The sequence below is a fragment of the Dermochelys coriacea genome, chromosome 21, assembly GCF_009764565.3.
Source record: "Dermochelys coriacea isolate rDerCor1 chromosome 21, rDerCor1.pri.v4, whole genome shotgun sequence".
Classification (NCBI taxonomy): Eukaryota; Metazoa; Chordata; order Testudines; family Dermochelyidae; genus Dermochelys; species Dermochelys coriacea.
Genome location: NC_050088.1, coordinates 12,131,958 through 12,157,618, shown reverse-complemented (window position 1 = coordinate 12,157,618; position 25,661 = coordinate 12,131,958). Strand labels below are relative to the sequence as shown.

Genomic DNA, 25,661 nt, shown 5'->3' with positions numbered 1-25,661 from the left:
TCTGTGTACTCTTCTGGCTTTGTCAATCTGTTTCTTCACTTCAGCAGGTGGGTATTGTAGTTGTAGGAATGCTTGATAGAGATCTTGTAGGTGTTTGTCTCTGTCTGAGGGGTTGGAGCAAATGCGGTTATATCGTAGAGCTTGGCTGTAGACAATGGATCGTGTGGTGTGATCTGGATGAAAGCTAGAGGCATGTAGGTAGGAATAGCGGTGGGGGTTCACCAGCCAGATACTACAGAAAATTCTTTCCTGGGTAACTCAGATCCCACCCATCTAATATCCCATCACAGGCCATTAGGCCTATTTACCATGAATATTTAAAGATCAATTAATTACCAAAATCATATTATCCCATCATACCATCTCACCCATAAATTTACTGAGTTTAATCTTAAAGCCAGATAGACCTTTTGCCTCCACTGCTTCCCTTGGAAGGCTATTCCAAAACTTCACTCCTCTGATGGTTAGAAACCTTCATCTAATTTCAAGTCTAAACTTCCTGGTGGCCAGTTTATATCCATTTGTTCTTGTGTCCACACTGGTACTGAGCTTAAATAATTCCTCTCCCTCTCCGGTATTTATCCCTCTGATATATTTATAGAGAGCAATCATATCTCCCCTCAACCTTCTTTTAGTTAGGCTAAACAAGCCAAGCTCCCTGAGTCTCCTTTCATAAGACAAGTTTTCCATTCCTCGGATCATCCTAGTAGCCCTTCTCTGTACCTGTTCCAGTTTGAATTCGTCCTTCTTAAACATGGGAGACCAGAATTGCACACAGTATTCCAGGTGAGGTCTCACCAGTGCCTCGTATAACAGTACTAAAACCTCCTTATCCCTACTGGAAATATCTCTCCTGATGCATCCCAAGACCGCATTAGCTTTTTTCACAGCCATATCACATTGGCAGCTCATAGTCATCCTATGATCAACCAATACTCCAAGGTCCATCTCCTCCTCCTCCGTTACTTCTAACTGATGCGTCCCCAGCTTATAACTAAAATTCTTGTTATTAATCCCTAAATGCATAACCTTACACTTCTCACTATTAAATTTCATCCTATTACTATTACTCCAGTTTACAAGGTCATCCAGATCCCGGACCTTCTCTAAATTGGCAATACCTCCCAGCTTTGTATCATCCGCAAACTTTATTAGCACACTCCCACTTTTTGTGCTGAGGTCAGTAATAAAAAGATTAAATAAGATTGGTCCAAAACTGATCCTTGAGGAACTCAAGAAAATGTCTTTTCTTTTTGCGAATACAGACTAACATGGCTGCTACTCTGAAACCACACATTACATACTATACATACAGAGGTGTGTTACAGGAGAGTCTCATGTAGCATGCAGACCCTGGCATATTATTGCTGGATTTCTCATAACACATACTCATGCTTCTCTCATAGTGTGCACGCAGTGGGATATTATAGGGTCTCTCTATAGCCACACACACACTACTAAGTAGTCATTGTAGGGCATTTGATAACATGTACATTCAAGTGTTTTATGACAGGGTCTCCCAAAGCATTCATTCAGTAGCTTGTTACTGTAGGATCTTCCTGGCATATTATCATTGGGTCTCTGATAACCTGCACATACTAGCATGGTTTTTAGGGCCTGACACACCAGGGCAAACTGGTTTATTACTGTATGTTCCCTTACAGATTTGCACACACTGGCTTGGCATTGCAGAGTCCCCCATGCTGTGATTTGTTATTGCAGTGTCTACTCTTCTTCATTAAGGTCACCCATCCAGCTGGTTTAATTTAGATGTACATTGAAATCAGGCCTGCGCTGGACCAACTTTAGTGCATAGTAGTTTTCACACCATTTCTGCCTGCTGCAGACTGCAGGACTTCCTCTTTACTTTTCCTTTTGAGGCCAACCCATATAATATTTGCAAGAGGCTCTCATTCCCCAGACAACAAGAAGAACTGCAGATTGTCTTCACTTCTCACAAATCTCCCCAGCCAAGTAAATTTGCATATCCCAGAAACATCTGAAGACAGAAAGAGAGAGGGGCTCAGAAGACGTAACTGGGAGCTGTCTGGTACCTCTTGGTCTCTTGGCAGCTCTTTCTTACCTGGCTTACTGGGACCAATTCTGAGTCACAAGAGCCAGCCTGATGGAGGGGGAGCGAGGCAGTCGAATGACCGTGTTTAATCTCGTGGCTGTGTTTGAGGATCCCAGGTAAGGAGAACGTTTCCTGACTGCTAAGTGCAAATTAGGACTCAGCAAGCAGGAGATGGATGGAGACAGGTTCCAGGAGAACAGGGACTGAAGTGAAGTCTGTGAATTTGCTGATCTTTAGAACTCAATTCAGTCCCCACTGTTCCTCGACTCACAGTGAGTTCTGGGTATATTCTGCAATGCACAGGACCTTCAGGATTACCCTGATTTATTATTGCTCGTTTAATATCTATTTTAGTGCTGGTGCCAGATTTGCAACCCCACAACCCTGCAGCTTCACAAAAGTTCTCCATTCAGTCACGGAACAGAGGGGGCAATGCTGTGCCTGTTTTCCCCAAGCAGTCCTGCCAACATGTCTCCACCATGCCCTGGAGGCACCAGGCCAGTGGCTCAGAGGGAGTTCAGCAATTGTGGCTTTTAGTCTGCAGCCTCTCCACTGAGACAGCCAGTATAGGAACTAATAGTCATGGCAGGACCTAATTGTCATTCGATGTGGATACTTGGCCACTAGGAACTTTACTAAGACCATAGTCCTGTTCGTTATTTGCAGTGATCTGATTCCTGGGTATGTTTGCACATATGCCTAAGAAACCTACACCAAGAAAGGGAACAGAATATATTCAATCAGAGGAAAGATTATGTTCATTTTTGATACCCTATCAGTTTGCAACATTGCCTAGTAAAATACTGTGACAGCTCAGAATACTTGGAAGACAGTAAGGTAGTGCAGTCCAACGGATAGTGCACTGAATGAGAAGTCAGGAGACCTCTTGCTTTGCCCCCAATTCATTGTATGGCTTTGGGCAAGTCACCTCCTCTCCTCGTGCCTCAGTTTTGTCATCTTTTAAATGAGGATATTGATACTTGCCCTTTTCTATAAAATGCTTTGAGATCTGTGGATGAAAAAGTCTATATAAGAGCTAACGATGATGATGGTGATTAATATGTATTACTGTAATGCCTAGGAGCCCCAGTCATGAACCAGGACCCCATTGTGTTCGATGCTGTCCAGACACTGAACAAAATGGTTTTGCAGCTCATTCACATTTCACAGTTCAGTGTTCTTGAACTCGGTTTTACTACAGCTCAATCAGAATATAATGGCAGAGGAGAATATTTTGCCCAGGTACAGCTGTTGAATGATTTCAGTTATCTTTTTGAGATAGGTGTGCAGTTTTCCACGGGTCGTTTCTGAACTGATTCATTTCCCTGTGTTGACTTACTGTGATCTCTGTGGCTTTATGCCAGCAGTGACATAAGTAGGTGTAGAGGAAAATTTCGTACTTACCACAACTCCTGCCTGGCTTTGTATTTTTCTATTTATTTTAGAGTTTTATCCTGTTGCCCATCACCATAGTATCTGGGTACCTTCCAGGTAAAAACAGCAACAACAGTTCCTATTTCAAGGTCAAAACTCTGCTTGGGGTTAGAGTTTTTTAGATTAAATGTCTCTCTGTGTTTGCTTGGCAGGAATGTAGAAGTAGGAGGAGGCATCAGGGTTGGGAGTTAGAGGAAGAAGGGGTTCTGAGCACCATTCTTATGGTGGAAAGACTCTTTCAAAGAGGAAAGTTTTTCCAGCTTCCTAAAGAAAGTTATACTCCAGATTCACCCAGTGTGCTCAGGAAGTTTGTTCTACAGGAAGATCCCCTCAAATAAGAGTGCTTTGTGTCCCGCTCTCACATGCTTTGTCCTGAACTTTGTGACCCGCATTATCTCGTCCTTGTGCAGCTGTTCTGAGATCCAAATTTGGCCTGTGATGTGGCTGGGGCTTGATCACTTTCATCCCTTGATCTTTTCATCAGATTTGCTGCTGTGGCAAATTTCTGTTGATCTCCAGCTATGCTTTGTAAGGGGAAATAAAAGTGATGTTTATGGTTTGTTTGGGAGATGAGGAAGCTGGAAACGAAATGTAAACACCAATTGTGGAACAGAAAAAGCACAACTGAGAATTGCACACAGAAATGGAGAAGTTCCCACCAGAGCTCAGTGCTAGGTGTACACAGGTTCTCTAGAGTAAAGATCTGAAGGAAGGACCCGAAGAAGACCCAGCAGCTCTAGAGAGAAAGGCAGGCATGCTTCTGATGTCCCCTTGTGAAGGCATTGTGTATGCATGTGTGAAGCGTGTGCATAAAGGGTTGCCATGAAAGTGTGTGCATGTATGGGGTTGTGTACATGATTATGTTTGCATGTGCAAAAGTGTGTGCCTATATCAGTTTGTGCATTAGACTGTGTGTACAAGGATGCGCATGCATGAGGGCGAGTGTGTATCTTAGGGTGCTGTATGCCCACACACATGCATTAGGAATGTGTGCATGTGGGAGGGCGTGCGCGCATCCTTGCATGCACACCTAAAAGGGGTGCACATCCTGCTGGCATGAAGAGAGTGTGTGGATGAAGGTGTGTGCTTGTGAGAGATGTGTGCATGCACAGGGGGTGCATTGGCAATGAGTGAGTTAGAAGAACTTATATAACTGGGGGGAAGGGGGATGGTCTACAGGGAGGGATGTGAGTGGGTCCTGGCCTGATGAAGGGTGTATCTGGGCCTAAAATCATAGAATCGTAGGACTGGAAGGGATCTCGAGAGGTCATCTAGTCCAGTCCCCTGCACTCATGGCAGGGCTAAGTATTATCTAGACCATTCCTGACAGGTGTTTGTCTAACCTGCTCTTACAAATCTCCAATGATGGAGATTCTACAACTTCCCTGGGCAATTTATTCCAGTGCTCAACCACCCTGACAGTTAGGAAGTTTTCCCAATGTCCAACCTAAACTGCCCTTGATGCAATTTAAGCCCATTGCTTCTTGTCCTAACCTCAGAGGTTAACAAGAATAATTTTTCTCCCTCCTCGTAACAACCTTTTATGTACTTGAAAACTATTACCATGTTCCCTCTCAGTCTTCTCTCCTCCAGACTAAACAAACCCACTTTTTTTCAATCTTCCCTCATAGGTTATGTTTTCTAGACCTTAAATCATTTTTGTTGCTCTTCTCTGAACTTTCTCCAATTTGTCCACATCCTTCCTGAAATGTGGTGCACAGAACTGGACACAATATCCCATTTGAAGCCTAATCAGCATGGAGCAGAGCGGAAGAATTACTTCTCGTGTCTTGCTTACAATACTCCCATCCCAGAATGATGTTGCTTTTTTTGCAAGGGTCACACTTTTGACTCATATAATATTTAGCTTGTGATCCACTATGACTCCCCGATCCCTTTCCACAGTACTGCTTCCTAGGCAGTCATTTCCCATTTTGTATGTGTGCAACTGATTGTTCCTTCCTAAGTGGAGTACTTTGCATTTGTCCTTATTGAATTTCATCTTATTTACTTCAGACCATTTCTCCACTTTATCCAGATCATTTTGAATTTTACTCCTATCCTCCCGACTTGGTATCATCCGCAAACTTTATAAGAACCACACTCCGGGGAAACCTTTCCATTGCTGCTCTGCCCCCTGGGTCCTGCTGGGGAAGGGTCAGGGTGCCCTAGATGCTGGCCAAAGGTGACCATGCCCTGGGCACGTGATGAACCAACAGCCAGGCCTCATGCCCTCCCTGGCCAGTACTGGCCACATTTGTGGGTTGCACTAGTTGTCTCCGCGTCCCCTGGCAGAGCCGCCATGTCAGGTGCTCTGCACCAGTCAGCGACCCCTTTGCCCCCTGCCCCATGTAGGTGAGATCGCTGGTGGCTGCAGCGCTTCACAGACAAGGAGGAGTTGCTGAGCCAGGTGGAAGGGGGTCACAGGTAGGTAGGCAGAGGTCGGCAGGAATGGAATGGGGTCTGGCCTGTATTACTGTGCATTGGGCTGCATGGGGCATAGAGGCTGGCACTGGACCATGACCAGAGGGATAAGAATGCTGTGCTGTTTCCATGGTCCTAGGGCAGAAAAACCCTGCCAGAGTCCCAGCAAGGAATTGATCCAGCTCCCGACCAAGCCCAGGCCAGCAGCACCGAGCTCCACGGCATCCGCATTGCTCCCACCTGCAGCAGACAGGGAAGCTCTGGGCAAGGCCAGAGAGGACAGAGCAGAGCCGGAGAACCAGCATGAGGGGCACCAGCCTTCCCTGAGGGCAATCCAGCCGCTCCAGCATCAGGAGCCGGAGGAGAACCCGCCGCAGGGTCGGAGAGGGCTCACCGTCAAGTGTCTCAGTTCCTTCAAGAGCAAGATCAACAGCAGCAACTGGCGGAGTCAGCAGCCAGTGGATTCCCAGCCGGGCAGCGAGTTAAGCTCTGGAGGCAGCAGGAACCAGGTCATTCAATGCCTCCATCCCTGGGGGATATTTAAACACCGGAGGGTGACTGAGGGGATACACTGTTAGCCCCCAGTACTGATAGTTATTGTTCGTAGAGGGCCATCAGTGCACATGGCCCCGATCCCAAACAGAACAACCTTGAAGCTACAAGTCATAGCTTGGGAGTGAACTGCTGGGAAGCCCTGAAGCCAGGGGCTCAGCCCAGGATGTGTGATTAGAGCAGAGACCTCGGAGAGGCAGAACTGCAGGTTTCAAATCCCAGCTCTGCCACTGACTCTCTGTATGACCTGGGGCAAGTCACCTCACCCCTCTGTGTCCCGGTTTCCTCCTCAGGAAGGCTGAGCTTTTCAAAAATCCATACAGAGGCTATTCTGAGAAATGGCCAGATTTTCAAACGTACTGAACGATTGCTGGATCCCGGGGAGCTCTGCGGGAGAATAGTTTCCCCATGGCACCTCAGGGAGCTGTGAGTCTTAATTCTCGGTGAGGGCTTGTACAGTGCGGGAGACTCTTGGATGACTGGTGCTGCAAAAAAGCAAAGTCTTATTAACCCTAAGGATAAGACAGTAATACTCTGCGGGACCAACGTAAATCAACCTAGTCCCATGGATTTCTATGGTGCTACAGTGCTTTTCACCAGCTGAGGATCTGGCCCTGCATTTCTATAGTTATTCCCATCTAGATATCTCAACGCACTTTACAGACCACAATGAGTTAACCCTTAGAGTACCTCCCACCACCAGCACAGCTTGGGGTCATTATCCCTATTTTCCAAGGGGGAAACCGAGGCACAGATCTCTTGATTCCCAGCCCAAGCGTACTTTCTCCATCTGCTCTGGGACAGCGTCTGTATCACCGTTATAACAGAAAGAAACAAACACAGGCTTGTGTGAGCTGAGGCAGTTTGGCTTCATGCGTTTGTTAAGATCCCTCCACATTCCACTCAGCTGATAATAATGAGGTCAGCCTAGTGCCTGGAGAAATGGCCTGAAAACCACTGTGTAAAACAGCTGTCCCCGGGAGGGAGAGAAATCTGAATGGAAGCCTGCTGGCGTGGCCCTGAGCATGGCAGGATGGGGGGAGACCTGGTCCCTGAACTTCAAAGCTATTTAGATGCCTAATTCCCATTGAAATCAGCCAGCTGCTCTTACTAAAAAGACCACGGACTCTTTAATATCCACGGAGAGCAGGCAGGATGCCGCTTTTTAAAGTTTTAACCAAAAGACCTTTCCCCCGCCCCGAAAATGAAGTGGAAAGGGGTCCCAGCTTGTCTCCCCGAGAGCACTGAATCAGGCCAGCTGATCTTTGCACTTGTCTGCCGGGAGCCCAGGGGTAGTGAGTCATCACTAGACCCCCTTAGCCATACTACACCAGTCCTTCTCTTCTTCTCTCTCTCTGTGATGTGTTAATGAATAATAGGACTGCCCTGATTTCATGCCACATATATGGCCTATGGAATGCCAAGGGAATTGCCTTAGACCCATTGGGACAAATTCATCCCTAAGCTGATCTGGAAAAACTCCACTGACTTGCACCCAGGCTGGATTTGGCCCCCTGTCTGGTCACGCATTGTTCCTACCTGCCTGACCAAACCCATTTCTCCCTCTGCCGTACACACAGGATCCCGAAGAAAAGAAAATTGCATTGGAGCTGTTGGAAACAGAGCAAGCCTACGTCAATCGACTTCACCTTCTGGACCAGGTCAGGAAGTAGCAGCCGGTCTCTAATGCCATCTGTCCCAAACAGTTCAGTACAGGGCTAGAGAGTAAGAACCCAATGGCCTACAGCAGTGGTTTTCAAACTTTTTTTCTGGTGACCCAGTTGAACAAAATTGTTGATGCCCATGACCCAGCGGAGCTGGGGATGAGGGGTTTGGGGTGTGGGAGGGGCTCAGGGCTGGGGCAAAGGGTTGGGGTGCATGGGTGAGGGCTGTGGGATGGGGCCAGATATGAGGGGTTTGGGGTGCAGCAGGGGGCTCTGGGTTTGTGGTGGCTCAGGGCTGGGGCAGAGGTTTGGAGTACAGGAGGGGGTCAGGGCTCTGGGCTGGGAGTGCAGGCTCTGGGGTGGGGCCAGGGATGAGGGGTTTGGGGTGCAGGAAGGGGCTCTGGATTTGGGGGTGCTCAGGGCTGGGGCAGGGGATTAGGGTGCGGGTTGGGGAGCAGGCTTACCTCGGGTGGCTCCTGGTTAGCGGTGCAGTGGGGGTGCTAAGGCAGGCTTCCTGCCTGTCCTGGCACTGCAGACCACGCTGCTCCGTGGAAGCAGCCAGCAGCAGGTCTGGCTCCTAGGCGGAGGTACGCAAGCAGCTCTGCGCAGCTCTCGCCCAGAGGCACCGCTCTCCCCCACCCCACCTTCCATTGGCCGCGGTTTCCGGCCAATGGGAGTGGGGAGCCAATGCTCGAGGTGGAGGCAGTGCACGGAGCCCTGTGGCCCCCCGCCTAGGAGCCGGACCTGCTGCTGGCTGCTTCCTGGGTGCAGCGCAGTGTTGGAACAAGTAGGGACTAGCCTTCCTTAGCCAGGCAGCACTGCTGACGGGACTTTTAACGGCCCAGTCGGTAATGCTGACTAGAGCCGCCATGGCCCAGTGCCTTCCATTCCGCGACCCAGTACTGGGTTGAGACCTGCAGTTTGAAAACCACTGGCCTAGAGGCCACTTGCCTTAACAGTAAGGCACAAAGATCTGATGGGACTATCTGTTACGCACCTAAGGCCTGTGACCCTATTCCCCAAGGCCGCCTCTTCATCTCAGTCCGTCACCCCAGAAAAAGTCTTTGCACCCCTATTTCTTGTGTCTTGGTTACTGTTCAAGTTCTCTGCACCCAGGTTGGGCAACCAAAAGGCCCAGAGCAGTTACTTTATGGATGCATGGGTGTGTATGGGGATAGGATCACAGAAATGCAGGGCTACAAGGGACCTTGAGAGATCATCTAGGCCTGCTCCCCACGCTGAGGCAGGACCAAGTAAACCTAGAGCATCCCTGACAGAGGTTTGTCCAACCTGTTCTTAAAAACCACCAATGACGGGGATTCCACAACCTCCCTTCGAAGCCTGTCCCAGAGCGTAACTATCTGGAGAGTTAGAAAGTTTTTCCTAATATCCAACCTAAATCTCCCTTGCTGCAGATTAAGCCCATTACTTCTTGTCTTACTTTCAGTGGACACGGAGAACTACTGTTCCCCATCCTCTTTCTAAAGCCCTTCACATATTTGAAAACTGTTATCAGGTCCCCCCTCAGTCTTCTGTTCTCAAAACTAAACATAGCCCCCTTTGCTCCAAAGGGTATAACTGTACTCCAAACCATTCACTGCTGTCACCCCTGGAACATGCTAACTTGCCCCAAGGACATCTCTGCTCCTAGGCCAGCTCATCTGGTTACCTCCTAAGGGAGCACAGCCTATGCCGCTGACCTATATTCATCCCTGCAGTGTATCCCTGATAGCCCCACGCCCCTTTGGTAGCATCGCCCTTCAGGAAGTGCCTTTGCCCCCATTAGTCCCTGAAGCATCCCTGCATTTCTCCCCGGAACACTCCATTACCTCAATCTGTTCCTCTCTTCCCAGCCCTTTTGTATCTAGGACCAGCTGTGAGTGTCCTTCCACCCTAGACACCATTCCTCCTGGAGCCATATGGTCCCCAGGTTGCTTGCTTGGTTCTAAAGGAGCCTCTGAGTTCCCTTCCTCTCAAAGCAGCAGAAATGCTCACTGCCCCTTCCTATTACTGTACCGGTTGGTTTCAGAGTAGCAGCCGTGTTAGTCTGTATTCGCAAAAAAGAAAAGGAGTACTTGTGGCACCTTAGAGACTAACAAATTTATTTGAGGATAAGCTGGAATGTGTCTTTCCAGGTGTTTTTTGCAGAGCTGATGAAGGAAGCCAGAAGCGGGAAGACGATCCCGGAGGATGTGGTGAAAATGATCTTCTCCAACATCTCCTCCATTTACCAGTTCCATGCCCTGTTCTTCCTGCCGGAGCTGCAGAAACGCATGGAGGACTGGTGAGTTGGGGGAGCCAGGATGCCTGGGTTCTATTCCTAGAATGAAGGGGCGAGGGAGCACTTGTGAATTGGGGCTTACGATCAAACCTGAATGCTGAACCTGTTTTGCTCTGCAAGCCGGTGTGCTGGAAAGCACTTTCTCAAGACAATTTGAACCAGATGCTGATACTCTTCTTCCTGCTGAGTGTGACCTTATTTCATTGACTCATGGAGTCAAGTGCTACTCAGTGTGAGTAAGGGAACTGAATTCCTGTCCATTATTATTTTCATTTGCAAGTGCTTGAAGCCCGTTTGACATTTTGGCGTCCACACACAGTGAGTTAGCAAATCTGATGTGGGTTAATTTTTTTTTAATGCTATAGGAAGTGCCAGATTATTTCCCCAGGCAGGGCTGCCAAAATCTCACAGAACATGGACAGTAGCAGCGTCAGCTTTATGTACACACACAGAGACACACTCTCTCTCTCTCAATGCTGTGCTGTATCTACAACCGTAGGCATGAGAAGGGAGTTCAGTCTCCAAGACCCATTCACTCTTGGCCTCTCTGCTAAGCTTTTCAACCAAAGATGATGGAGACACCGAGGCACAGGGGGAGTGACTTCCCTAAGACCATACAGTGATCAGTGGCAGAGCTAGGAGGTCTCAGGACTCCTAGTTCAGGGTCCTGTCCAGGGTCAGTAGAGATGGGACGTTAGTACCATGGACACCTATCTCCTAGAAACTCAACTGATGCCACCAATTCACCTCTCAGATGCCACTGAATAATTTTCAGATGAGAACACTGGGGGATGACTCACTACCAGACGAGGCCAGCAATTCGGAGGTGGAACACTGTTTCCCACTACCGATTCCCAGAGCCTCCTGGCTCTCCAGACACCGATAACTCAGCAGCTAGATAGAGTGATTAATAATAATAGTTATTATTAAACACCTAGCTCTTAATAGCCTATTTCATTTATAGATCTCAAAGCGCTTTACAAAGGAGTGTCAGTATCATTACCCCCATTTTTACACATGGGGAAACTGAGGCACAGAGCGGTGATGTGATTTACCCAAGGTCACTGGCAGGTCAGTGGCTGAGTCAATAATAGACCTCTGGTATCCTGTGTCCCAGTCCCGTGCTTTACCCACTAGGCCACATTACCTCAGTCTTGGGTTGAGCCGGAACTTTGTAGGGTGCTTGCAGGTGCCCTGTTGGGTCTGACACAGAGGGATGAGACCTGAAGATCCATTGAAACACTGTCTGAAATTTGTAATAACTCTTAATTCAACCCCTCCCCTGAGCCATTCAGCCCCCATTCATCCCCTGGCCTCTTGCTAAGTCAGTGGCCGTGAAAAGCCCGTTCAGTTTCTCTGGACAGCTTCCGCGGCCCGTTCTGCTGACTTGGCAGGGGGGCTGATTTCCTGGGTTCTGCCGGCAGGAGCTCCAATCCCAGGATCGGGGATGTCATCCAGAAGCTAGCCCCATTCCTCAAGATGTATGGCGAGTACGTGAAGAACTTCGACAAGGCGGTTGAGCTGATCACCACTTGGTGGGAGAAGTCCCCCCCCTTCCAGGAGCTCATTGTGGACATTCAGGTGACGCTCCACTAGATCTGGAAAGATGCTCAGATCCATCCAGCCTCCTTGGCTTTGATGTTTCATAGGGGAGCCCCTTCACCCAAGCTGGCTTCTCCAGGCTGGGCTGAAGTGGGTTGGGGTGTGTGCGGGGAGCCCGTACTTCCACTGTGTGGATGTCGCTCTCTCACTTGCTCTCATTTTGGTTCTTTGCTGTCCCTTTCCAGAAAAGGGAAGTCTGTGCTAACTTAACTCTGCAGCACCACATGCTGGAGCCGGTACAGAGGATCCCGCGCTATGAACTCCTGCTGAAGGATTACGTCCGGAAATTACCTCCAGAGTCCCCAGACAGGCATGACGCAGAGAGTAAGAGCTCACCCTGGTGGCATGGGCCAGTCGCGGGGCTGGGCATCAGGAGACATAGGGTTCTAGTGGCAGCTCTGCAAGTGCTCTGCACAATGCGGATAGTGACATTTATACCCCTTCGCGAGGCACTTTGAGATCCTCAGAAAAAGGGGCAGGACAACTACAGTCCATCCAGCGGACGTCTCTGGGAGACGTGAAGTGACTCAGACCAGGGGTTCACTAGTTAGGGTGCCCTAGAACTGCCTCTGCTAACCACAATTCGAAAAGTCTTGTGATGTTTTCCTTGGCCCACTCGGTAGCAAGAGCACGGAGAATCAGAAGGCAGGTGTAACCTGCTCCCTGGACCCCCCCTAGCTGAGATCTAGTGCCAGGGACCAACGTTTAAAGTCAAATCACCCAAGTGATTGATGTTGTCTTCAGCAGCGTCGCTTGAGGGTGTTGACTCCAGCCTGTCTTCTGCAGGGTGTGGAAGGGCTGTTGCTAGAAAGCTGAGGCCAGCATGTGCAAGATGCTGTGATTTTTGGTGCCCGGTTTGAGACACCTTGCAACTGATTGTCAGATTGTTCTGTGCCTCTGCGGTTCCCACTGACTTCAGCTGGAACAGAGGGGCTGTCAGCAGGACAAGAAAAGCTGTGTTCGCCTTAGCGATCCCTGGTGGCCCTGGAGGCAAAAGTGTTCATATTACCAATCTGTGGCCTCCCAGGTCTTCACTGTGCCGCACGCCGTGGCCACTCAGAGCTGCCCAGCAAGAGCAGCAGTAGAGCTGCGCTCTCTCTGCTCCACTTGAGCTAAAGGAGGGTCTCTGTTGGGCCTGAGACACACAGTTGAGCAGTTCTGATTCCATCCAGTAGAAGGCAGTGGTGAGACACTCACCTTCGCCTCTGCGGTGTACGGCTGGGAAAAACGAAAGGAGCCTCCCCCAGCCTAGTCCCTTTGGGGATGCTTAGCCCTTGTTCCCCTTCCGGTCTCATTGCAGAAGCCCTGGAAATGATTTTCTCTGCAGCCAAACACTCGAACGCGGCCATTGCAGAAATGGTGAGTACCAGCCCGCACGCTGTTGTTATTTATGATTTGTATCGTGCTAGCTCCTGGTCTCCCCCCAGCCCGAGACAGAGCTCCTCTGTGCTAGATGTGGTACATATATGTAACAGAGAGCGCCCCAAACATATTCCACTCCCAAGCGCCCGTGCTGGAACAGGGAGGGTCTCACTGGTACATGGCTGCCCAAACCCTACCTACCATAGGTTTTTAAATGCCCTCCATCACTACAGTATCTGAGCACCTCCCGATCATTCTCCTCACGACCCCGCTGGGAGGCAGGGCAGGGCTGTTATCCCCATGGTACAGATGGGGAATCGCAGCACAGAGAGACTAAGTGACTTGCCCAAAGTCACATAGTGAGTCTGCGGCAGAGCAGGGAATTGTCCTGGTCCTCTGCGTCCCTAGCTAGTGTCCTAACCGCTGGACCATCTTGCCCCCCGGGAGGCCAGGCAGGCAATCAGGGAATACGAGGTATAAGGGTTAAAGCAGAACTGGGGTCAGGAGAGAGAGATTCTATTTGTGACCTCGCTCCCCCTCTTTGTGCCTCAGTTTCTTTATATGTCAAAGAGGGTGATGATCCCTTAAATACATCTCCTGACATTGTGAGGTTTGATTCATTAATGATGGTTAAAGTGCTTTGAGATCCTTGGATGGGGATGGCAACCGGGAAATGCAAAGTGTTACTAAGGAAGTGCCAGGCTCAATGCAGGAGATCAGATTAGACCGGAATGGTTCTGTCTGGCCTTGAAGTCTATTATTTCTCAGCAGCCCTTGTGCTGTTCCCAGTTGGTATGTAAATGTCACACTGGTCTCTGAGAGACCAGGCGGGTGAGATGGTATCTTTGATTGGACCAGCGTCTGTTGGTGAGAGGGACACGTTTTCAAGCTTACACAGGAGCTCTTCTTCAGGTCACAAGACCATGGCTCTCTAATGTCCTGGGACCAGCACGGCTTCAGGAACACTGCAAACACTTGTTTCTGCCCACAGGTGAATAGTGGTTGCTTGTGCCTCAGAAAACCGGCAGTCGATGAGCCTTTACTCTGCAGTGATAGGGAATGGGTGGGCAGCCACATTTTAAAGCTCATTAGCCTACATCTGGAGCATTCTTGTATTCTCAGGCCCTCAGATGGCGTAATTCAGTGGAGCTAGGTCGATATACACCAGCTGAGGATCTGGCCCCAGATTTCTGTGTAGACAGTATTGGAAAAATCAGTCCCAGCCCACCCTGGGCAGGCCATGTGCTAAGGCATGGAAGCCCTGCGTTCTGAGGTAGGCATGAGCCACCTGTGCCTAGGGAAAGAGAAACCTTCATGAGCTGGGATCTGAAACAGATGTGCTGGTCCAGAAAGATCCAACCCATCCCATCTGTCGAGAATGAGTGGCCAGCTCCATGCGGCTAGAAGAGGAGGGAGACATCCTGCCTTGCCAGACCTGGGGTGGGCTGTAGTTCCCTGCCCAAAGTGAAGGAGAAACCCAACCTGCCCTGGTTCTAGGGCGTCCGCCCTCTTCCTTAGAGACCCTCCTGCAAGGGGAGGAGATGTTGAATGCCAAGGTAGTAGATTTGGGGTGTTTTTTCTCACTCTCACCACCACTGGGTCCTTTCCTTCCTCTTCCCCATTGGCCCAATCCTGCCAAGTCCTCAGTGCCTCCTGCACAGTGCTGAGCACTGCCGATTCCTAGTACAAACAAAGGAAGTCATGGCACTCAGCACCTTGCAGCATCAGCCTCCCCCCCAGTGTTTTTCCTCCCTCACACCCCTCTGTTTCCTTGGCTCCCCAGGACCGTTTGCAGAACCTCTGGGAGGTATATCAAAGGCTGGGGCTGGAAGATGATATCGTCGACCCTTCCAATGAGCTCATTAAGGAGGGCCCAATTCAGAAAATCTCCTTCCGCAACAACACCACATCAGAGAAGTATCTCTTCCTGGTAGGAGGGCAGCTGGGCCAGCCGAGGCGGGGTGGGAGGGAAGGAAAGGAGAGGATTAGTAGCGCTATGAAGCGGAAGGCCATTTCTGGGCAGAGGATCAATGGAAGAGGACAGGATTGAGGGGAGAGAGAGAGAACAGAAAACCCTGACCGCTCGCAGGCTTGGCCGTGCTGGAAACTGTGACCCTGACGTCCCCACTGCTTCAGCCCCTGTATCCAGGGCAACTGGGGTGCATGGACTGTACAGACCTGGGAGTGTTGGACACTCACCGTGCCCAGGTGTAAATGGCACCATAAGGGGCAAAGCATGGAGGACCGGGCCCTTTGTTTCCAGAGCCTCTGATCCCCCAGACAAGTGAACCCTTTGGTTGCTCAGACAATGCTTTGGAAATCCCTTATCTTTACAGGGGGCACATGGGGGGATGTTGGGGGAAGGAGGGCAGACGAGCCATATGGGCTGATTATTTTTGAAGGACCCTAAGTGAGTTCAGCGCTCAACTCCAATTCCACTGGGATTTCAGCACCTAACACTCTAGGGTCCTTTGAAATCCCCCCCAGCGTTGGTACCTATAGATCCAGAGCATGTGCTGCCAAACGCTGTTTTGTTGGAAATTTGCCCTGGGCGCCTGGAGATCCTGACTGGCGCTGCCAGAGGATGGTGGCCCGGTCCTGCCCTGCCAGTGCTCAGTGTACCATTGCTGTGTGGTCCCCTCCAGCGGCTCACATCTGCTTCCTCACTCAGTTCAACAACATGCTGCTGTACTGCGTGCCGAAGGTCATCCAGGTGGGGGCGGAGTTCCAGGTGCGCTGGCGGATCGACGTGGAGGGCATGAAGGTCAAACAACCCTTACACGTTATTATCGCTTACATTTATACAGGGAGCGGCTTTTCCCCCCAGAGCACCATTGAAAGGCAGCCACCTCTGGGGCAGAACATGGCTGCTGTTTAATAGGACGCAGCAACACTGTATGACAGGAAGTGAAGAACAACTCTGTGACCAGTGGGAACTACAGGAGGGAGATGAGGGAAGCAGAATGTGATTTGGCCCAGGCAGCTGGTCTAACACTTGTGAAAACACTCCCAAGCGACCAGGGCCTTGAATTTCCACCTCACCTGAAAGAGCACCTCTCCAGTAGCACAACACACACTGCTGAAACAGAGGGAAGAGCCCCTCCTGCCGCATTGCCCACTCTACTATCTGGAGCACTTGGGGAGGGGGTGGGTTTCTTCTCCCTTTCACATCTCTCGTGCAAATACTGCCAGGTGTGACCCTGTTTAGCTCCCGGTATCTAAGATCAAAGCCTGCACTGTTATGGCGTACAGCAGCTCTGTACAGACTCAGAGCCGGTGTTGCTGGAGCTCCGTCCAGAGAGCAAGCAAAGAGCGTTCTTCAGAGCCACAGTCAGCAGTGTCCATAGGGGCACGTTGAACCTATGCTTGTGCCCTGAATCCATGTACTTAGAGCAGGGGTGGGCAAACTTTTTGGTCTGAGGGCCACATCTGAGTATGGAAATTGTAGGGCGGGCCATGAATGCTCACAAAATTGGGAGTTAAGGTGTGGGAGGGCTCCGGCTGGGGGTGTGGGCTCTGGGGTGGGGCTGGGGGTTCGGGAGTTCGGGGTGCAGGAGGGTGCTCCGGGCTGGGACCGAAGGGTTTGGAGGGCAGAAGGGGGATCAGAGCTGGGGCAGGGGGGTTGGGGCACAGGAGGTGACTCAGGGATGCAGGCTCCGGGTGGCGCTTACCTCAAGCAGCTCCCAGAAACAGCAGCATGTACCCCCTCCGGCTCCTATGTGGAGGCGCAGCCAGGCAGCTCTGCGCACCACCCTGTCCGTAGGTGCTGCCCCTGCAGCTCCCATTGGCTGCAGTTCCTGGCCAATGGGAGCTGCGTGGGCGGCGCTTGGGGTGGGGACAGCGTCCAGATCCCCCTGACTGCCCCTACACGTAGGAGCTGGAGAGGGGATGTGCCGCTGCTTCCAGGAGCTGTGTGGAGTGGAGAAAGACCCCGAGCCCGCTCCCCGGCTGGAGTGCCAGAGCGGGACAAGCCCCAGACCCCACTTCCCAGCAGGAGCTCAAGGGCCGGATTAAAACGTCTGGAGGGCCGGATGTGGCTCCCAGGCCGTAGTTTCCCCACCTCTGACTTAGACCATACGCACTTAGATCCCTCACAGCCGCCAGGAATCTGTAGAGCTGAGAGGGAGTCCCAGACTGGACCTTCCCCAGGGGGCTGTTGGAGGGTAGGCTTTGATCCGCCTCTGGCTCTAGTTCTAATGCCCACCCCTCCCGGATTCCAGGTGCGGGTACTGAAGGATGTGGAATTCCCTCACTCCTTCCTGGTCTCGGGGAAGCAGCGGTCGCTGGAACTGCAAGCCAGGTAAGGGAACGAGGGGCCTTCCTTCCCCAGCCCCAGCTGAGGAGCCCAGGGCCGTGCTCTAACCGCTGTCTCCCCTTTGGCACAGGTCTCAGGAGGAGATGAACGCCTGGATGAAGGTACGACTGCCTGCCGCAACCCCTGGTCCCTGGCGGGGGGCGGGGAGTCATGTGATTTTAAATATGGAGGCACAGACTCGCCTCCTGTGGGTCCCAATCCCTGCTCTACCTTTGGGACAGGTTCCTTGCGCACAGGCTCTGGCATGCAACGGGCAGGGCAAGCGGCGGATGGGCTCTGCGGGGACCTGCGTCCGTGCGGTGCCGTGCTCCAGGCTGGTCTCCTCCGTGGCAGTGCAAAGGGGTGGGGGTGGGGGCTTTCTGTGCTGGTGTGTTGCTCTCTGCGGGAGGAGACCACCCTCTCCCCCAATCCTGCGTAGGTCCCCGGCCAAGCCCCATTTAATCAGGTGTAGTGCCGGGGCCCAGAATTTAAGTGCCCGTGGGCCCTACAATCCGCAGTCTCTGCTGTGGCAGCCTCCAAGGGGGCCAAAAGTGAAGGTATTTGCGCTCCCACGGGGAACGGGACCGAGACCAGCTGCTCACGGAATGGGGCTGCCGTTGGGTTGGGCTGTGACAGCCCTAACCCCCCCGCCCCTCCCCACACACACACCACCCGTTTGTTTCTCAGGCCTTCCAGGACGCCATTGCCAAGAAAGAGAAGCAGAACGAGAGCTTCAAGACAGCGGTTCACGGGCCTGACGGGGAGGTGCAGGAATTTGCGGTAAGCTACTCCCACCCTGTTCCCCTACCCCCGTCCTGTGGCTACTAGCTGCTTCAGGTTAAGGCTCTCGGAGCATCCTTTTCCCCTTATGAAGCCCCCAAGAGCTGGGGAGGGTCCTGAGGGGACGGGCAAGCTTCCCCCTTCACCCAGCGGGTTAGGAGCAGAGAATGGCTGGCGGCAGAGGCAGGGTGGGCTCGTGGGGAGAGAGGCCGCATTACGGTCATCAGGTTGCTTTCACGACAGCTGAATCTGGGCCAGGATTTCGGGAGACCCCGTGCAACACGGGCTGGGAGCTAGAGAGACCCACAGGGTCCGCCTGTGTCCAGCCGCCTCAAGAGAGTCCCCTTCATCGCCCCGGCAGCGAGTCCCGGCCCTGCTCCGCCACAGAGGGGGCTGCCGAGGTGACCGAGCCGGGCTCTCTCCTTCCCCCCCCCCGCGCAGGTCAAGTCGGAGGAGCTGGGCCGACGGGCCCCGCAGTGGGTGCGGGACAAGCTGGTGACCATGTGCATGCGCTGCAAGGAGCCATTCAACGCCATCATGCGCAGGAGGCACCACTGCCGGGCCTGTGGCTACGTGAGTGACCCCCCCCCCCGCCTCCTTGGGGGCCCAGCCCTGTGGAGGGGCCGGCAAGGGGTCCGCCGCCCCCCCCCCCGCACACACACAGGCAGCGGTCACACACTGCCCTTTGGAGAGGGCATAGGAGGGAGAGTAAAGCCCCTCTGTGTGGGGTGGGGGCGGCTAAGGGTCACCAGGAGAAGGAAAATCCCCTTCCCCACAGGGATGCCCCCCACCAGGGGCCGGGGCATTGCCTGTTCACTGGTGGTGTGGGGAAAGAGGTGGGGGCTGTGCCACAGGGCCCCACGGTGCCCAGCTCAGCCCCCTCCCAGCCCCTGATCAGGGTCTCTCTCGGGGCGGGGGGGGCAGGTGGTGTGCGCCCGGTGCTCCGATTACAGAGCTCCGCTGCAGTACGACAGGAACCGGCACAACCGCGTCTGCCTGGAGTGTTACGTCTTCCTGACGGGGCACCTGCTGCCCGAGGAGCGGGAGGGGAAGCACAAGGGGATCCTGGAGGTGAGACTGCAGACTTGCTCCTCAGTCTGTCTCTGGTTTCTTCCGCGGCTGCCCCTTTCCAGCCCCGCCCGCTTCCCACCCCGGGGTCCCCAGCCTGCTGCCTCCCCCGTGCGGGGGAATCCGCGGCTACGTCAACCCATCTGGGTTCATGTCAGGCACTGCACTCCCACGGCTGTGGCGGTCACCGAGTGGGGTGCCCCTTGCCTCTGGGAAGCCCTGACCAGGGAATTTCACTGGGCCCGTCTGCCCACAAATCTGCGGCGGGGGTAGGGGGGCGTTTGCCTTTGTGTTCCCTGCATTACAAATGCAGGGATAGTGCTTGTGCCTCACTCCCCTTCACTCCTGCCTGGGAGGCAGATGGGTTAATCAATAGAGCGGGGGCCTGGCAGGCGGGAGTCCTGGGCTTCCTTCCTGCCTCTGCTACTGGCCTTGGGCATGTCACTTGTGAGCTGCTGGTGCTCATCGCTAGCCACAGTTAAGTCAGTGGGAATCTGGGCTGCTCAGCACCTTTAGAAATCAGGCCAAGCGCCTTTCCCTGCCTCAGTTTCCCCACCTCTATACATGAAGCCATTCATCTCTGGGTGCCCCAGATTCCCCAGGTTTAAGGGGAGGGCATGAATATTGACCTACTGCACATCAGGGTTTGTGAGGCTTGCACGCTCCTGATGGGGAAGAGGGGTGGCTGGTTCTGTCCCTCCTGGATCACCGGGTTTCGCTGGCCCCTGGTGTTGCACGCTCCCTCCTGAGGCAGCTTGGGCTGGAGTTAAGGTTGTGTGGCCAGTGGTGTGACCCAGGGTTTCACATTTTGGAGCTGTCTTAGCCCTGGATGTTAAAGGCTTCCGCTCCTGGGGTGGGTCGCGAACCCCACAAGCCTCTCCTGCCTGCCACAGCTTGGCTGTGACTTCCCAGGGGATAGGAGAGTGCTCTGTCCATGGTGCTGAACTGGGGCTGGAGCAGAAAAATCCGTCTCTACCCCCCCAAATCGCCACGCGAACAGACCCAGACACGCAGAGACACAGACACACACAGAGACACCACTGCCCGCACGCGGACTCTCACCCACATGTGGGCCTGCATAGACACGGCCACACACGACTGTTCACACCCATTGACAGACCCATGTGTGCGGAGACAAGGTGGGCAAGGTGATCTCTTTTATTGGACCAGCTTCTGTTGGTGAAAGAGACAAGCTTTCAGGCCACACAGAGCTCTTCTTCCGGGCCTGGGAAACTGGCTCAGAGTGTCACAGCTCGATACAAGATGGAACGGATTCTTTAGCACATGTAGTGACCACGTATTTCAAGGTATGTACCCACAGACATGTGTACACATGCGTGCATTTGAACACAGACATATACACATGTCCCATGCAGACACACGACTGCACCCTCCGTGGATATCCATGCCTAGGCAAACACAGATATGTCGACGTGTGCGCGCACATGAACGCACAAACATGGATGCAACTGTTGTCCCACGGCTAATGGGCTAGGCCAGGGGAGGCCAGCATGAGCCTGAGAAGGAGCCAGGATTTACCAATGTACATTGCCAAAGAGCCACAGGAATACGTCAGCAGCCCCCCATCAGTTTCCCTGCGCCCAGCGCCTCCTGCCCACCAGCAGCCCCACCGATCAGCACCTCCCCCTCCCTCCATGCACCTCCTGATCAGCTGTTTTGTGGCATGCAGGAGGTTCTGGGGGGGAGAGGGGAGGAGTGAGGGCACTGCAGGCTCAGGGGAGGGGGTGGAAAGGAGTGGAGTGGGGGCAGGGCCTGTGGCAGAGCCAGGGGTTGAGCAGTGAGCACCATCCGGCACATTGGAAAGTTGGCACCTGTAGCTCCAGCCCTGGAGTCGGTGCCTGTACAAGGAGACGCATATTAACTTCTGAAGAGCCACATGGTTGGCCACCCCTCGGATAGGTTAATGGGATAGGCTCAGACCCGCTCCAACCGAGTAAGGCGGCTTTCACCTTAGGATCCATTCCAGTAGCGCCAGATATAGGCCCTGGACTAGCTCCCGGCGAGGTGGTCAGATCTGAGCACTTGCCCTCTCCATGTCCCTCAAGGAGAAAACAGCCTGGATTTGCTTTTCTTGATTTATTCAGCGCCCTCTTTGGCATGGTAACAGATACAAACCCACCCACAGAATTTGGATCTGAAGCTGGGGGGACACCGCATGGCTGAGAAGCAAACACAGGGATTTCAGGCACTCGCCGGTGCAGCAACCTCCCTGGAACCCAGGTGTCATGATCGTCCACTGTCCCATTGTGTACTGTGCGTCCCAGGTGCTAAATAATCGTCAAGCTGGCTGGGTGCTTGGATGGGAGACCTCTGAGGAATGTCCAGTGATGGGCTGCGGCTTCACGAGGTGGCACGCTAATCTCCTAGTCAGTACTGAATGCAGTGTACCAGTGTGGCACTAGGGGGCGCTGAGATGTCCAGTTTCCAGAATTTGGATGACAAACGTCAATCCAAGGTGCTACTGGATCATGGTCATTAAAACTCTCAGGAAGTGTTTAACAGGTGGGATGTTTGACCCAGCATTCATATCATATTCCAGCAGGGACTGTTCCATTCCACCAGCCTTCCCTTCTCTTCCCTGTTCCAACCGAAAATGGGATTTTCCACAACTTGCACAAAGCTCTCGCGTTGCCATGCTGTGTTAAACAGCTGCTGCTTTCCACTCAAGAGATGGGTGCATTTCAGCCATGGGTGAAACAATCCCCATGGACTCTGTACATCGGTTTGTCAGGTGCGTTAGGACCCTAGAGGATAAAAGGTGCTTTATAAAGACAAACTGTGAAAACATAGGATTTGCCAAACTGGATCAGACGCAACAGCCATTTAGCCTCTCTCCCATCTCTGACAATGGCCAGAACCAGAGGTTTCAGAGAATGATGCAAGAAATCTTTATAGTGGATAATTTTGCTTATGCACAAAAGTGCCTATGAGGGATGCTTCTTCCTGATCTGAGGCAATGGCTGGCTTGTGCCCTGAAGCAGGAGGGTTTATAACCCTTCTAAAACATTACCCTCTGTACTGTGGGTAGACACAAATGCCTAGCTCTGTTTGGAAATCTGTTAAGCTCTTTGCTTCTGTGATATCATGTGGCAGTGAGTTCCACAGGTCAAACCAGCACTCTGCCTTTGCATTGGCTCACTAGGAAGCCTCAGGGGAAGCCCGAATCCAAGAGGTGTGGAAGGATTATAAAGGGGGGTTGTTGGTTTCTTGACAGAAAGAATCAGCGGAAATCTCAGGGCAGAGCCTGATGTGCAGTTTCCTGCAGCTGCTGGATAAGAACGGGAAAGGGGGAACGCGGGGCTGGTTTGTGATCCCACAGGATGACCCACTGGTGCTGTACGTGTATGCGGCACCCCAGGTAGGTGAGGGCTTGGTTCTCCTATTGCATTTGGATTGAGAACCAGCTGTCTCCACTGGAGAGGAGGAAGCAAATGCTGATGCTAACAAGCCTGAGCCCCTGTCTGTCCTCCCCTCTCCCTCCAGGATGTCAAGGCTCACACCTCCATCCCCCTGCTGGGCTACCAGGTGAAGGAGCTGCCCCAGAGTGACCCCCGGCACCTCTTCCAGCTGGTCCAATCCAAGCAGATCTACACATTTGTGGCGGAGACAGAGGAGTTGAAGCAGCGCTGGATGAAGATCATGGAGCAGTCAGCCATGGGCAATGCTCGTCTCCCTGGAGAGGAGGAGGAAGAAGAGGACGATGACTCATTTGATGACCTGGAGTGATTGAGGCTCTTGGTGACCTCTTCTAGACTGTCTATGGATGACTCCAGTCCTTCATGTCAGAGAGCTCAGACAGCGTGATCTAGTGGTTACAGCAAGGTGATAGAGACTCAGGAGACCTGGGATCCCATCCCCAGTTCTGCCGCTCACTTGCTGTCAACTTGGGCAAGTTGCTGGACTTTTTTTGTGCCTCAGTTCCCCCATCTATGCAGTGAGGATGATGGTACTTATAATCTTTGTAAATTGCTTTGAGGTCTATCAAGGCAGGGCAGCATAGCCCTTACTGTTCCCATTGCCCAGTCTAGGGGTATGTCTACACTGCAGAGGAAGGAGTGATTGGAGCAAGTAGTAAAAAGTAATGTAGTTTGGCACCATGGGCAAGCAATCCAAGTACATAGCCAGGCTCCCTGGCAGACTTACGTTGCTAGCCCATGCCACCGTGTCTACATGGCTATTGTAAGCTATGCTAGCTAGATGGGCAGGCTAGCTAGGTGTGCAGGCCCATAAGCCTCTGCCTCAGGCAAAGACAGGATCCAGCTGCAGAATTTGGATCTGGAGCGGGGTTGACCCCGTGGAGGAGGAGCCATTTGCAAAATTCAAATGTGACGGGAGGATGGGTTTTGGATCCGTGATCTGACAAATGCCCCATGACCCAGTGGGCAGTCCTCTTAGCTAATTAGCCATCTGCTTCTTCATGGGAGGAGATGGTGGGAGGAGGAGAATGGGCTGGAGGAAGCTGGGGAAACAGACAAGGAAGGAGGCTGAGATGAGGGAGGTGCTGCTGGAGTCGGGGGCGGGATTGGGGGTGGGTAGGTGGAATTAGATGACCAAATAGAAGTGGGAAGAGATGGGACAGGGATGGGGAGATGATGCAGGAAGTTCCTCCCATGATTCACTTATCCCAGCCACTCCAGCTGGATGAGTAACCACGTTTCCTGTACCGTAACAATTTTTCAAGAGATCAAAACATTTTCCTGCCCTGAATTGGGATGAAAAGTTGAAATCTTGAAAAATGTAAACCAAAAATGTGGAAGGGGGAAAAAATACCCAACCGCTTCCCCTAACCGCCCCCCCAAAGCACTCGGTGCAGATCAATCAACAGGTTTTGTTCCATTTTGGACCATTTTTCGTCTTCTTACATGTCTTTTCCTATCATTAGCTTGCATTTCAAATGAAAAGCTGCTTCAAACCAGAACTTTGGGTTTCGAAAATGTCCAAATGAAATGCAGTGACAGCTTTCAAACGGGTCTCCTTTATTCTTTTCTTCTTTCCTTGAGTTGAAAAAGTCGTGGAAACTGCCCCTTTCCCCGGGAGACGGTTTGGTTTCGACACAATTAGCGTTTTCTAGTGAAAAACCTTTCACTGGAAAATTCCCAACCAGTTGGTCCTCCCATCTTCTCATGAGAGCAATGGTAGACTTACCGTTCGGGCGGGTGATCTGTCATTCCACCAGTTGCCACCAGAGAGCAGTAAAACCTCACTGTTCTGCTGCACTTGGAGTCACTACTAGCTGTGACTTCTAGTGACTTCTTACTCTGGGGGAGGAGATCTTAAACTTTTCTAACACAGCCGCAAAGGGAGTGATAGTGGGGACAAACCTCAAGGGTGAGTGAAGCGCAGCGTCAGTCAAGCCTTGACTTTGGCTTACTTTCTTGGTGAGTTTCCTGGGCTGGTGTGATGGGGATTCAGGTACCGTTCTCCGTGTCCGTAGCGTGGGGGAAGGGGCTGTGCATGTACCAATGTGCCAACACCACCTGCAACCATCCCTGGCCTGGGACCCCCCCCCCCCGCCAATGCACCTCCTCTGGGCCCAAGCAGCAGCACTCTTTGCTAGTCCAGTTCTGGGACCCCACAGCTCAGCCAGCACGCTCTATTCCTGACCAACTACTCCTGCAATTTCTGGTTTAGGCTCCCCACCTTGCTGTGTCAATGCACCCTAATTCTGATTTGCAGCAGTCCTGGGACCCCCTGTCAATGCACCTCATTCGAGTCACGCCCGATCTGTAGCCCACTTGTTTTTCCATGCCTGGGACCCCACACAACTTTACAAGTGCCCCCCAATCCTGACCTGTGGCACCCTTTGCACTTCTCTCCTGCCCTTCCACGCCCTCTGGGATTATAGTCCTGTTCCTCCCTCAATCCCAGACAGCCACCTGTACCAGACCTCTCCTGGGACCTAGAGTTAGGGCCAGCAGCTGCTGCCATTTGGATGATAAGCTTGGGATATGAACTAGCTCAGCCATGCCGAGCTGAACAGGTAGGGATGGTGCTAACTCACTGTGACAGCCAGCCTATGGGAGAGGGGCTGGGGAGAGCAAAGCGTTGATGTTCTTTCAAGACAAAAGTATTAGTCATGGCCCCACTATGCGAGGTGTTGCACAC

General features: G+C 52.3%; 1 protein-coding gene across 2 annotated transcripts; it reads left to right on the top strand.

Annotated features, from left to right (window-relative positions):
• The first annotated feature begins 1,912 nt into the window (after positions 1-1,912).
• On the top strand, positions 1,913-24,645 carry FGD2 (FYVE, RhoGEF and PH domain containing 2). Of its 2 annotated transcripts, XM_038379643.2 has the most exons (16): positions 1,913-2,190; positions 6,072-6,441; positions 8,065-8,145; positions 10,284-10,432; positions 11,854-12,010; positions 12,217-12,355; positions 13,332-13,390; positions 15,177-15,323; positions 16,065-16,157; positions 17,614-17,693; positions 17,779-17,809; positions 18,375-18,467; positions 18,909-19,040; positions 19,392-19,538; positions 22,771-22,914; positions 23,040-24,645. In XM_038379643.2, exons 1-16 carry the CDS (start codon positions 2,126-2,128, stop codon positions 23,280-23,282), a joined length of 2,130 nt encoding a protein of 709 aa, XP_038235571.1. In that variant the 5' UTR covers positions 1,913-2,125; the 3' UTR covers positions 23,283-24,645. The 2 variants fall into 2 exon arrangements, with proteins under 2 accessions (XP_038235571.1, XP_043356491.1); XM_043500556.1 differs by lacking the exon at positions 23,040-24,645 and having other exon boundaries at positions 1,927-2,190; positions 21,641-22,908.
• The last annotated feature ends 1,016 nt before the right edge of the window (positions 24,646-25,661 follow it).